We start from the raw sequence: 13,833 nt of genomic DNA on the forward strand, positions 1-13,833 counted from the left end.
GTTTTCATTACAAATTATTCAAAGTCAAGTTTGCTTGCGGAAGGAAAGGAAAAGGTTTGTCTACAAGGATTGGAAGGAGATTTAAAGTGCAAAGGAAAGGATTCAGGAGCTTGGAAGGAATTGAACTTCGGAACGGAAAAGAAAGTGGATTCAACACCTCACGGAGCACACAACTCGGCACTACACAACGTAGGGAATTTTGGAGGTAAATTTGCTCAACCCCAGAACCACCATCCCCCAACACACAACTAGGGCCCTATTTGAAAGTTAAAAATAAAGTCAGAAACATTGGAGAAGTTAACGATATTATCTACGGAGCTGGCAGCTAGCGTAAAACATCTTGAGGTTGTCCCGGTGCTCCGAATGCGGATTTTCTGGCTGAATGGCTTGGATCAGCGAGTCATTAAAAATGTTATACATTCCAAATCTCTATCCTCGTGGAGTTTGAATCCTGTAGCCTCACGCGCTTCTTCGTTGAACCCATGAAAATGGATGGTACTCCTTCACCAACCTCAAAGTGATCATCAAGAAGCAGAGAAGAATAGATGTTACGAAGACCAGCAGATGGAGCAGCACTTTACAACATCTCGGCAAAGCTTCGCTTCAGAGACTTTAGACTTTAGAGACCGTACGTCGGGCAGTTTTTGGCAACATCTGAAGAGCCTTCTCTGCAACAAACAAATTTTGAAGAGAATGACAAAAAGCATTGATTTTTCTTTCAGAACTAAAAAAAAGACATTTACTTTTTCATTTCATCAGCATGATTTTTATTCGACCTTCACTACCTACTCTTTACTCTCAGCTCTTTACCATCGTGCACTAAACCATTTCCCGTAGAACATACAGTAATTACCGTAGAATTTGTCTCTGTTGGCCTTGTTGCCAAAATCAATTGCATGTTTATATCCACCGACTTCGAAATTAAGTCTAATGTCAGATTTTTTGCTTTGCTTGACTACGTTCACGCCTCGTGCAAACTTGTCTTTGAAAACCATCTGAATGTACTTTTCCGTATTGCGATTGCAGTCCTTCACCATTTGAATCCGAACACAGATCACCGATTTTTCACATATGAACACTCGATGTGAGCTGAGCGTTTCATTACCATAGCGAACCCTGTCGGAGTAGAGTACCGAGCCGTAGCTGGACGCAGCAACGGTTTCATCCATGTTGAAGAGTTTGTAGTTCTGCAGCAGCGACTTGCGGAACGAATTGATCTGCACCTCAACAAAAGCCAACTTACGGAACAATTCCTTCTCCTCGTCGTTGGTGGTTCCGCCCATTTCCTCCGACAAACGAACAATTTGGGATTGTATGAAATTAATATACTTGTTCCAAATTTCAATAACCAAGAAAGTGAAATCGTCCGTCGTCTGGGCCACCATTGTGCTGCTCAGAGAAGTGCGCTGTCAATGTGGAAAATCAATGACAATAAAAATCTGAACAGATAATTCAACATTTAGGTATCTTACCGAGGCTTTATGAATATTTTTCATGACTCCAGCTGCCTTCTTGAAGAGTTTCAAGTACTTGTTGTAGGGCTCAAACAATTCCTCCTGTGGATGTAGAAATATAGTTACCTTTGTCTTTGACCAGTGCACAGTGCTTTTTTCGTCTATTTAGTACACGTTTTATATAGCTTTCAAACCAAACATTCTCCGACTATCACACCCTTCCGACTAATACATACTAAAATCGTCCCACTGTTATATATGTAAATCACTGTTTTTGTATGAAAAACATGTTTAAACTGAATTTTAGATTGGTTTATACTTATTTAAAGTGATTCATATCCCTAGTTTAGCTGTCTATCGAGATTAATTAGTTCAAGTAGATTTATTTAGTAGAAATTTCATGTCGGTAAGTACAATTTGATTGACTACAGACGTATGCGAGTGTCGGTTCTACGGTTCTTTTCGAACATTGACCTGTCCCTAGGTCTCATCCGGGGAATTGAGCAGAGCTAACGGTCCTTCTTTATCCCCTCTACCGGCAGCATCATTTTCACCGCCAAAAAATATTTAAATCGTGATAACTTGTTTGTTTCTTAATATTTTTGCACCATTTTTTCACAAGTTGAGGTCTTCTAGTTTAAGAATCTGTGTCGATATTTTTTTTTGTTTAGAGAGACCTTACCCAAAAGGGGCATTCATCTCTACAGTCGATATTAATCATTGGTGATCTAGTTTTGAAGATATTCCGATGTTCCTTGGGGGACCGAAATTATCCATATAAAATGTATTTGGCGGCCATTTTGTTTTTGGTAAATTTATCAAAAAAATAAATGTGTACTAAACCATGCCAGATAATGCGTGGTACCAAAAACATAAATGTTCATTACTCAAAGACGGCTGCAGCAAATTGCTTCATTTTTTCACAACATACCCGCATTAATGCATCATTCTGAGGAGTGAATATACGAATACGATAAAAATTCTGTAGCCTGAGATATTTACGTGGGTTATGGCTACGCGTCGGTCCCCCAAGGAATTTTGGAATATATTTGGATCCAGATGATCAATTATCAATATCGACACATATTCTAAAACTAGTATTATTTTTTGAGAGCTTGTGAAAAAATGGTGCAAAAATATTGAGAGACAAAAAAGTTATCGCGATTTGAATATTTATTTACGGGAAAAAATGAAGCCGCCTGTAGACGGGTTAAAGAAGGTGGCTCTTAAGCCGTCAGCTTAAGGATCAGAACGGAACGTTACAAGTGAAAAAAAGGAGGGTACGTCCGTAAGTGGTTGAAGCGGAACGCCATTCTTGCTAAGGCAAACGACCAAACCAGGTAACGCAGCGATTCTTTGTAAGGTCAGAGATGATCCGAAGCTGAAAGACCTCGGAGAGAACGTGGTCAGAACGAGGCGTACTCAGAGAGGAAAAATGCTCTTCGAGCTGAAGAACGATTCGGTGATCGAGAGCTCGGTGTACCAGGAGTTGATTGCTGAGTTGTTCGCAAACGAGGCAAGCGTAAAAGCTTAAGATGATTATAGAACAAAGCCACACCTCAAATTTTCAAGACCATGGCTGAATCCGAACTGTTCATTGGCAAAAATTGAATTTTCGTTGATGTGGGTCATCATTCTGTTCAAAATAACCTTTTCAAAAAGTTTACTGATGGAGGATAGCAAACTGATTGGATGATAGCTAGAAGCTGCTGCGGGATTTTTGACTGGTTTTAAAATTGGAACAACCTTAGCATTTTTCCATTTGTCAGGAAAATATGCTAATTGAAAACATTTGTTAAATATATCAACTAAAAATAATAAGCTACTTTCTGGAAGTTTCTTGATGAGGATGTAGAAAATTCCATCATCGCCAGGAGCTTTCATATTTTTGAATTTTTTAATAATAGTTCTCACTTCTTCCAAATCAGTCTCCCAGGCATTTTCGAAAACGTTCTCTTGATTGAGAATATTTTCGAAGTCCTGAGTAACTTGATTTTCAATTGGACTAGTAAGTGCTAAAGTCCTAAGGCAAAAATTTGTCGCCTCGACCTGTTAACTATATTGTTCGGCGGATGTTACAGTTCTATCGATCGGTGGCATATTTTCGGGGATTCATATGGAAGTCGCCTGTCTAGTGTTAGTAGTGACCAACGCTACAATATCTAGCCGATCAAGACCAGGACGTTAGGCAACGATTTGTCGTTTCGATTGTGTTGTTCATATATGGCCGTCTGTTAGTTTTCAACTTCTATTCATTTCTCTCGTCGCTCGCTTGCGATTCTATCCATCATATTCTTTCATTACTTTCCTTGCTCCCTTCCACTTTGAGTAGTATCGCTTTCACCGATAAAAGTCAATAAAAGCTCATAATGATCAAGCCATTTGGTGATTAAACTTTGGAAAAAAAAGTGAGTTAAGGCTTGTATACCAGAAGGCCTGTACTCAAAGAAGTTCTTGTATAATCTTAACCGGTTCACAATGGTCGGGCTCCATATAAAGGGGTGGCCAAAACTACCAAAAACTTTTTTGAGATTTTTATGTTTTTTTATCATTTTGAAATGTACCTCATGTATTATATTATTATGATCCATAATTGATATTGAACTAAAATTTTAATTTCTATGACTTTTATAACGGCAAATCGGTTGAAGTCGAAATATTGAATAATACAGTCATCTCTCCCTTACTCGATATTGAAGGGACCATCGAGTTAGGGAGGTATCGAGTTACAGAATACAAAACCAGTGCAACTGCGATCCAAGGGACCATCAAGTTAGCCATGAAAACCAACTTTTACTATGGTTCTCTAACTCGATATCGAGATACGGAATATCGAGTAAGGGAGAGTTAACTGTATAACAATAAAATTAATTACAAAATATATAATTTTGAAATGCAATATTTCCCCAAAGCTACGCACTATCTGAAAGCTTATGGTTCAACACTTTTATCAAGCATGAGGATGTAAAAAAATATTCAGTTGAAGTTTTAATACTATTAAATATTACACTTTAGTAATGTTGATGATTTTGAACATGCAAAACAACTCTTGTCGCGTCATGTCGCCGCCATTTCGAATATTGCACATCAAAAAGCATCCTTAGATCTTACCAAAAACGTTTAAATTTTTTGCAATAATTTGCTGATTTGCAAGTTAGAGCTATTTGAAAAATACAATATTTTACATATATTTTGACGGTATTTTTCATACAAAGTTCATTTAAAATATATTTAACCACTGTTCATACACATTTTGATCAAACTTGGTCAAATACAAACAAAATTTGTGCTTTCAGTCCAGTTTGATAACATTTTTAATAAAAAACATCTTTTTAAAGTTACGTAAATTGTGTATAACCCCTTCTGATACAATAAAAACGCCAAATAACATATTCAGATTACATATTTCATCGATTAAGGTGATAAAACTAGTTTTGGCCAAACTTTATTATTTTCCGACCATTGGTCGTTGAACTCAAAATAAGATGGAACATGTGTTCATGAGCCTATTTGTGTATAAATATTGCTCAAGAACCTTCATAACCTTCAATAGTTTCAAATTTCAAGTTGATTAACTTAAGTACAACTATATGAACCTGTGTGGATATTATTTTTAATTGCAAGGTTCTGCAAGGTTACTCGTAGCGCTTGTAGATCTGATGATGTGTATACAAATAGTTCTTGCATTAGTTTAAACAATCGTTGAACTCGAATCTTGATAGAGATCACTGATTACGAATGTAGATATGAACACCTGTACTCACATGAGGTTTTGGATAATCTTAAATAGTCCTTTAACTCAAAACATGGTAAACTTTTACAATATGATCTTGTTTGCAAGATTCTGAAAGGACATTCGTTATGGTTGTAGATATGATGACCTGGACTTCAAGTAGTTCTAGGGTAACCGGAATTCAAGAAATTTCATACATACTGAATTTTGCGGGCTTCATTTATGTAACACTAATTCATTTTTTTTAAATTCCGTTGCATATCTATTTCCTTTTTTATCAAAAGAATGAAGAACATATATGCCTACTTTTGTCACCAACAGACACAATACTGAAAAAAAGCTTCATTTTAGGACTAGTTCATAATTATGCTGAATGGTAGTACTTTTCAGTTCTGTTTGGGAGTTAGCGAATTTATATCTGAATGCATCCATCAAATTGCTCTGGAATTTTCAAAAACTTCATCGGCTAACCTCTGATTCTACATCCATTGGACAATCCGAATCTATCTCAAGTGAGAGATTCTGAGTGAAAATAGAATCGATGCCACTAGAAGTGATCCAACTAAGACAAAAAATTTCGTAATTAACACACCGAGGACGAAGCCTCAAAATCAGTTGGAACGCTAAATTCAACCCACTATATCTCGGCTGTCCTAAGACCGATATGTAAAATTTTGGCACCTACAGAAATGTATGGGCTTCTAGATTCATGTCAGATTTTTTAAATATTTTTGGGAACTACTGTTTGATTTGTAGTACTTAAAACACCGGAGCAAGTCCTAAAAAAATTTCTAACCGCCAGTAATTTGTAGATAACTTAGAATTTATCGCGATAACCTATAGATTTTTTTAATGTATGATGATCGTATTATTGTAACCAAACAATTGGCATTGAATTTTTGATTGTTAGCCGCTCAAAGAACTACAATATATTCACAAAACTACGTAGAATACAGAAAAAAATAATTTCCAATATAACTTGAAATTTATCGCGATGACCCAAACATTTTATGATCTTAAAATATACTCATATTTAAGGCCATCAAATTTGCAGAACACTGATAATAAATTTCTGTTGGAAAAACTACAATATTTTCACAAAATAGTGAAAAATACAGGAAAATACAGGTTTCCTACAGTAATTTCATATTTACGCAATGACTCATCAGTTTTATAATTTTAAATTCTTCGTATGTTCATGAGAAACAAATTTCCTGAACATCGTTGATCGCTGTTTGTTCAAAGAACTACAATATATTCACAAAACTGCGTAGAATACAGAAAAAATACATTTTCAATTATAACTTTAAATTTATCACGATGACCCAAACATTTTATGATCTTAAAATAGACTCATATTTAAGGCCATCAAATTTGCAGAACACTGATAATGAATTTCTGTTGGAAAAACTACAATATTTTCACAAAACAGTGAAAAATTCAGGAAAATACAGGTTTTCTACAGTATTTTCATATTTATCGCAATAATTCATCAGTTTTATAATTTTAAACTCTTTGTATGTTCATGAGAAACAAATTTCCTGAACATCGTTGATCGCTGTTTGTTTAAAGAACTACAATATATTCACAAAACTGCGTAGAATACAGAAAAAATACATTTTCAATAATAACTTTAAATTTATCGCGATGACCCAAACATTTTATGATCTTAAAATAGACTCATATTTAAAGCCATCAAATTTGCAGAACACTGATAATGAATTTCTGTTGGAAAAACTACAATATTTTCACAAAATATTGAAAAATACAGGAAAATACAGGTTTTCTACAGTATTTTCATATTTATCGCAATGACTCATCAGTTTTATAATTTTAGATTCTTCGTATGTTCATGAGAAACAAATTTTCTGAACATCGTTGATCGCTGTTTGTTCAAAGAACTACAATATATTCACAAAACTGCGTAGAATACAGAAAAAATACATTTTCAATTATAACTTGAAATTTATCGCGATGACCAAAACATTTTATGATCTTAAAATAGACTCATATTTAAAGCCATCAAATTTTCAGAACACTGATAATGAATTTCTGTTGGAAAAACTACAATATTTTCACAAAATAGTGAAAAATTCAGGAAAATACAGGTTTTCTACAGTATTTTCATATTTATCGCAATGACTCATCAGTTTTATAATTTTAAATTCTTCGTATGTTCATGATTAACAAATTTCCTGAACATTGTTGATCGCTGTTTGTTCAAAGAACAACAATATATTCACAAAACTACGTAGAATACAGAAAAAATACATTTTCAATTATAACTTTAAATTTATCACGATGACCCAAACATTTTATGATCTTAAAATAGACTCATATTTAAGGCCATCAAATTTGCAGAACACTGATAATGAATTTCTGTTGGAAAAACTACAATATTTTCACAAAACAGTGAAAAATTCAGGAAAATACAGGTTTTCTACAGTATTTTCATATTTATCGCAATAATTCATCAGTTTTATAATTTTAAACTCTTTGTATGTTCATGAGTAACAAATTTCCTGAACATCGTTGATCGCTGTTTGTTTAAAGAACTACAATATATTCACAAAACTGCGTAGAATACAGAAAAAATACATTTTCAATAATAACTTTAAATTTATCGCGATGACCCAAACATTTTATGATCTTAAAATAGACTCATATTTAAAGCCATCAAATTTGCAGAACACTGATAATGAATTTCTGTTGGAAAAACTACAATATTTTCACAAAATAGTGAAAAATTCAGGAAAATACAGGTTTTGTACAGTAATTTCATATTTATCGCAATAACTCATCAGTTTTATAATTTTAAACTCACATACAAAGAGTTTAAAATTATAAAACTGAGAAACAAATTTCCTGAACATCATTGATCGCTGTTTGTTCAAAGAACTACAATATATTCACAAAACTGCGTAGAATACAGAAAAAATGCATTTTCAATTATAACTTGAAATTTATCGCGATGACCCAAACATTTTATGATCTTAAAATAGACTCATATTTAAAACCATCAAATTTTCAGAACACTGATAAAGAATTTCTGTTGGAAAAACTACAATATTTTCACAATATAGTGAAAAATTCAGGAAAATACAGATTTTCTACAGTAATTTCATATTTATCGCAATGACTCATCAGTTTTATAATTTCAAACTCTTCTTTATATGTTTATGAGAAACAAATTTCCTGAACATCGTTGATCGCTGTTTGTTCAAAGAACTACAATACTTTCACAAAATCTTGTATAATACAGAAAATTCTGAATTTCTTCTGCAATTTATTGATTGTCTCTAGACCTTATCAATTTAAAGTTATTGTTAGATATAAAAATAAACATATTTTAAAACATTTTTTTATGTTTTTCAAAGAACTACAACAGTTTCACAAAACTGTGAATTATACAGGAGAAATACGGTCCTAGCAACAGTTTGATTTTTTTTTTTTGCAATGATCCATGGGTTTTGTGATTTTGAAATATTCTCATATTTAGGGTTGTCAAGTTTGCACAACATGATCGATGAAATTTTATTGAAAGAACTACAATATTTTCACAAATTACCGTATAATACAAAAATATTCTGTTGCTACCGAAGTTTGAACATTTTATCATCTGTATAATTTTCTAAATTGTTGTAAATTTTCAAGAAAAATAAGTGTGCTCGAAAATCATGTATAATACAGAAACATTTAAAATTTCTCCTGTAATTTTGAAATTGCCGCATTGGCTTATAATCTACACAGTTTCAAATTTTTCAGATTCACATATTAATTGACAGAACGTATCAAAACACAACAAACGTTGAATGACAATACGTCGAAAGGTGTTATTCCATCGAAAAGAAAAAAATATCGAATTATTTATTCTTTCGGAAGAGAATAATTCTTCCAAGATCATTTCGTTCTTTTCCAATTCCCACCTTTCGACGTTTTGTCAGCCAACTGCAAATCACTGATTGCCTCCAGACCATATAATTTTAAGGGTTTGGAGCATACTCATATATAGAAATAAATATATCTACAGAACATTTTTGGAAATTTTTAAAGAACTAAAACATCTACACAAAACTGTGGAAAAAACCAGAAAAGTTAGATCGTAATAACAGCCTGCAATTGACCACAATGTTCCATGGATTTTATTATTTGAAAATGTTAAATAAAATGTTATCATTTAGAGTTGGCAAGCTTGTGTAAATTAACCGATGAAGTTTCGTTAGAAAACTTCAATATTTTCACAAAATATCATGTAATACAAGAATATACAATTTCTGCTCTTGTTTCATATTTATCAAGATGACTAATTGATTTTATTTTTCAAAACCGTTATTAAGTTTTGAAAAAAAAAACAAACTTTCTCAACAATTATAATGGCTATTTGCTCTAAGAACTACAATAGTTTCACAAAATCACAAATAATATAGAACAGTCTCTGACTATGGTTGCGTTTTCATAGTAGTTGTGTTTCCGATTTGAAATTTTCTCAACGTAATATATATATAAAAAATAGAGCAGTTATAAATTCTGTTTCGAAGCACGACAAGCAGTTTACAAAATTCGTAATACAGGTCGGACTCGATTATCCGGGGTTCGATTTTCCGGAATTTGTTTTTTGATGTTCTTGTTTTTCGATTTTTATACATAAATCTGAGATAATTGGGTATTGCAATATACAATATGAATGGTTTTGTAGTTTTGAACGTATTTAAGAAAAGGGGGGTTTGAAAAAGTGGGTTTTTGTGTATGCTGGTCAAAATTTTTATTTTCTTGTAGAGACTCCTACTGCTCATAGAACTAATTTCTAGCTACGCCACCGCATTATATAAATAAAACAACAAAAAAAGATAATACTTTAGTTCCTTAATCGAAGATTTCAATTTTTTTCTTAGTGATTCGATTATTCGGAGGATTTGATTATCCGGAGTGAAAAAAAAATCGATACTGCGGATAATCGAGTCCGACCTGTATAACAATTTCTATTTATTGATAATATTTGCACAATTCATATCTAATTATTATTATTTATTGTAATAGAAACATATCAGATTTCCGTTGCAGTATAATAATTGTGACAAAGAGTTATCATTTTCATGATTTTATTATATTTTTTCATATCATAAACCATAATTTAACTGAGCAAATTTTATAGTTTCTCCAAAGCATTAAACCATTCTCAAAAAATGTAAATAATACAGAAAAAATACCTTCAACAATCTTACTTCATATTTACCGCAACGACCCATAGATTTTGTGGTTTTAAACTATTCTCATATTTGAGACTTACAACTACAAGTTGTAGCTAATCCATTATTGTTGCAATGACATCATTTTTCAATTTACTAATAATAACGCAATTAACGATATGTTACTCACATGGATGACGGTGTTAAAAAAAAGTGGATCGCTTCAGCCCTAGTTTGTCCTTATTTGTAGATTCATGTGCGGTTATAGAAATGTGCTTGGAATCTATGGTTTGATTTGTAGTACTACAAACACTGGAGCTAGTCTAAAAAAAAATAGCGTTTGTTTGTACATAACTTGAAACTTATCCAACAATGAAGTTCGAATTTGTATTACCAAACATTTTTCATTTTAATTTGTACATTTAACGAATCACAACATATATAATAAGCTGCGTAGCATATGGCAGAAAAAAATAGTTTGAATTGCTATTACCCATGAATTTTACAATTTATAAATTTTCTCATATCTAGTGTAGTTTGATATTCATTGCGATGACGCATTATGACAAAATTTTAAAAAGACACAAAATCCATGTATCATTGCAATAAATTTCAAACTGTTGTAAGGATCGTAATTTCCCTGAATTAGTCATAGTTTTGTGAAACTGTTGTAGTTCTTTAAAAAACATCAAAAATGTTCTGTAAATATATTTATTTTTATAACTTAAAATACTTCAAATCTTTTAATTGATCTAGAGACAATCAATAAATTGCAGAAGAAATTCAAGAATTTTCTGTATTATACAAGATTTTGTGAATATATTGTAGTTCTTTGAACAAGCAGCTATCAACGCAAATTTGATTCTCATGAACATTCAAAGTTTAAAATTATAATACTGATGAGTCATTGCGATAAATATGAAATTACTGTAGAAAACCTGTATTTTTCTGTATTTTTCACTGTTTTGTGAAAATATTGTAGTTTTTCCAACAGAAATTTTTTATCAGTGTTCTGAAAATTTGATGGCCTTAAATATGAGTCTATTTTAAGATCATAAAATGTTTGGGTCATCGCGATAAATTTCAAGTTATAATTGAAAATGTATTTTTCTGTATTCTACGCAGTTTTGTGAATATATTGTAGTTCTTTAAACAAACAGCGATCAACGATGTTCAGGAAATTTGTTTCTCATGAACATACGAAGAATTTGAAATTATAAAACTGATGAGTCATTGCGATAAATATGAAATTACTGTAGAAAACCAGTATTTTCCTGATTTTTTCACTATTTTGTGAAAATATTGTAGTTTTTCCAACAGAAATTCATTATCACTGTTCTGCAAATTTGATGGTCTTAAATATGAGTCTATCTTAAGATCATAAAATGTTTGGGTCATCGCGATAAATTTCAAGTTATAGTTGAAAATGCATTTTTTCTGTATTCTACGTAGTTTTGTGAATATATTGTAGTTCTTTGAACAGCTAACAATCAAAAATTCAATGCCAATTATTTGGTTACAATAATACGATCATCATACATTAAAAAAATCTATAGGTTATCGCGATAAATTCTAAGTTATCTACAAATTACTGGCGGTTAGAAATTTTTTTAGGACTTGCACCGGTGTTTTAAGTACTACAAATCAAACAGTAGTTCCCAAAAATATTTAAAAAATCTGACATGAATCTAGAAGCCCATACATTTCTGTAGGTGCCAAAATTTTACAAATCGGACTTAGGACAGCCGAAATATAGTGGGTTGAATTTAGCGTTCCAACTGATTTTGAGGCTTCGTCGTCCGTGTAAGTGACGAATATCTTAGGCGGACAAGTGTTAAAAAAATATATGCAACTCGTTCCAAAACTCGACTTTTTCACTCGACACTCGTCGTTTTTATCTGACGAGCTTCACCGAGTTGTCAAAGACACCACCTCACTGCTAGGTGAATCGATTACATCACTTTTTGTATCCAAAGATGGACATAAACCGCATCACCAGGAATTTTCTCCGAATAAAACAATATCGCCAAAAATAAACCAAATCGACAAAAAACCACTGTGCATTGTATTAAACCCATTTTACCTTGAAGTATTGAATGAACAACTCGCATATTTCATCAAGTCCTACGTTGTCTTGAGAGAAATCTTCATATATCCTCTTTGTGTGGATCTCTACCAAGCGATCGTAGGTCGGAATGAAACGATGAATTTGCTGTGACAATTCTTCCGGCAGCTCACCGAAATAGTACTTTCTGTTGATTGCCAAAATCTGGCAAAAATGTTTCTGTGCCGTAACCAAACTTTGAACAGGTTTCTCCGGATCCCTGAAAAGGAAGGTTATGTTGTTTGTGTGTATTTCTATCAAAAAAGATCAAAACTCCATCACCAAGCGATTTTATCATTAGCTTACCAATGCTGAACGGAACATGTGATCGACAAAATGGTAATGTGAAGTAAGTGACGACACAATAATGAGTTCTCTCAACAAGCACATATATTTTTGGTTTCAGCTAAACTATCTAATACGTAATATATACACAGTCAAGGCCTTAAACATAAGTCCAACTTGAGCGTTGCATTCACAGATCAACATACCATATAGTTTGTGAGCCCGATTCAAAACTGTCACCTGCAAAGTTAAATCGTTAATAAAACCTCTCAGGCTAGTCAAGAGCCCGCATAAAAAAACTTACGACTGCTGTTATTGCTGATGATACTTTTGCCACTGGCCGTACTTCCTCGGTTGATGGTCATCACACTAGGCACTCGCTGTTCGGTCCATTGATTCTTACTGCTAATATTGTTAATTCGCTGACGCTCCTGCATGGCAAATCGCTTCATCGTGTCTTCGATGTAACTCGCCATTTTCTGCACGGTACTCATATCGCTGTTGGAAATTTCGATCTCCTGGATGCCCCGCTTTAAGGCAAATACGCACAGCTTCGTCTTGCCATCGTTGTACAGCCCGACCTCGGAGTCGACGAAATGGCCACGATATTCGAGGTATTCCTTGATTTTCTCCGTGTAGATGATGCACTTCTCGAAGAAGAAAACCTTCGATGGATAGCGCCGCCGTCGGTCCCAGTCGTAAACGTCCATCTCGAACATTTTGCGGAACTTTCCCTGGTGAAACAGGTTGAGCTGGAAGTGTAAGGGATGTTCCATTTATTGATTTGTTTTTGTGGTCAATTCTCAGGTATTGGATGACACATGTAATTTTGAAAGTGTTGTGGATTAAACAGCTGAAGGATTGGCTATGTTGTTGAATTTAAGGTATCCGGCTGCACATCCCTAATAAAAATATAACTAACAAGTTATTTATTCCCTAAGAAAGTCATGATTTCCGAGTCAATCAGACGTTATAAGGAAAATGGGTTGTATTTAGCCAAATTAAACAGTATTTAAGCACATACGTATCAGTATGTTCTCGTGTACCGTAATCCGGTGTAACATTCATCAG

At 33.2% G+C, this 13,833-nt stretch overlaps 1 protein-coding gene across 4 annotated transcripts in view; it reads right to left on the bottom strand.

The window, feature by feature from the left end:
* Positions 1 to 738: 738 nt before the first annotated feature.
* LOC5571113 overlaps positions 739 to 13,833 on the bottom strand; it is a 57,222-nt gene continuing 44,127 nt past the window's right edge. For all 4 annotated transcript variants that reach the window (XM_021855255.1, XM_001659505.2, XM_001659504.2 and 1 more), the window contains 5 exons: positions 13,067 to 13,514; positions 12,969 to 13,002; positions 12,457 to 12,697; positions 1,473 to 1,556; positions 739 to 1,406 (listed from right to left, as the gene is read on the bottom strand). In XM_021855255.1, the coding sequence (XP_021710947.1) occupies positions 807 to 1,406; positions 1,473 to 1,556; positions 12,457 to 12,697; positions 12,969 to 13,002; positions 13,067 to 13,514 (1,407 nt within the window). In that variant the 3' untranslated portion in view covers positions 739 to 806. The remainder of the gene's footprint in view (positions 1,407 to 1,472; positions 1,557 to 12,456; positions 12,698 to 12,968; positions 13,003 to 13,066; positions 13,515 to 13,833) is intronic.

The sequence above is a fragment of the Aedes aegypti genome, chromosome 3 (genome assembly GCF_002204515.2).
Source record: "Aedes aegypti strain LVP_AGWG chromosome 3, AaegL5.0 Primary Assembly, whole genome shotgun sequence".
NCBI classification, from domain to species: domain Eukaryota; kingdom Metazoa; phylum Arthropoda; class Insecta; order Diptera; family Culicidae; genus Aedes; species Aedes aegypti.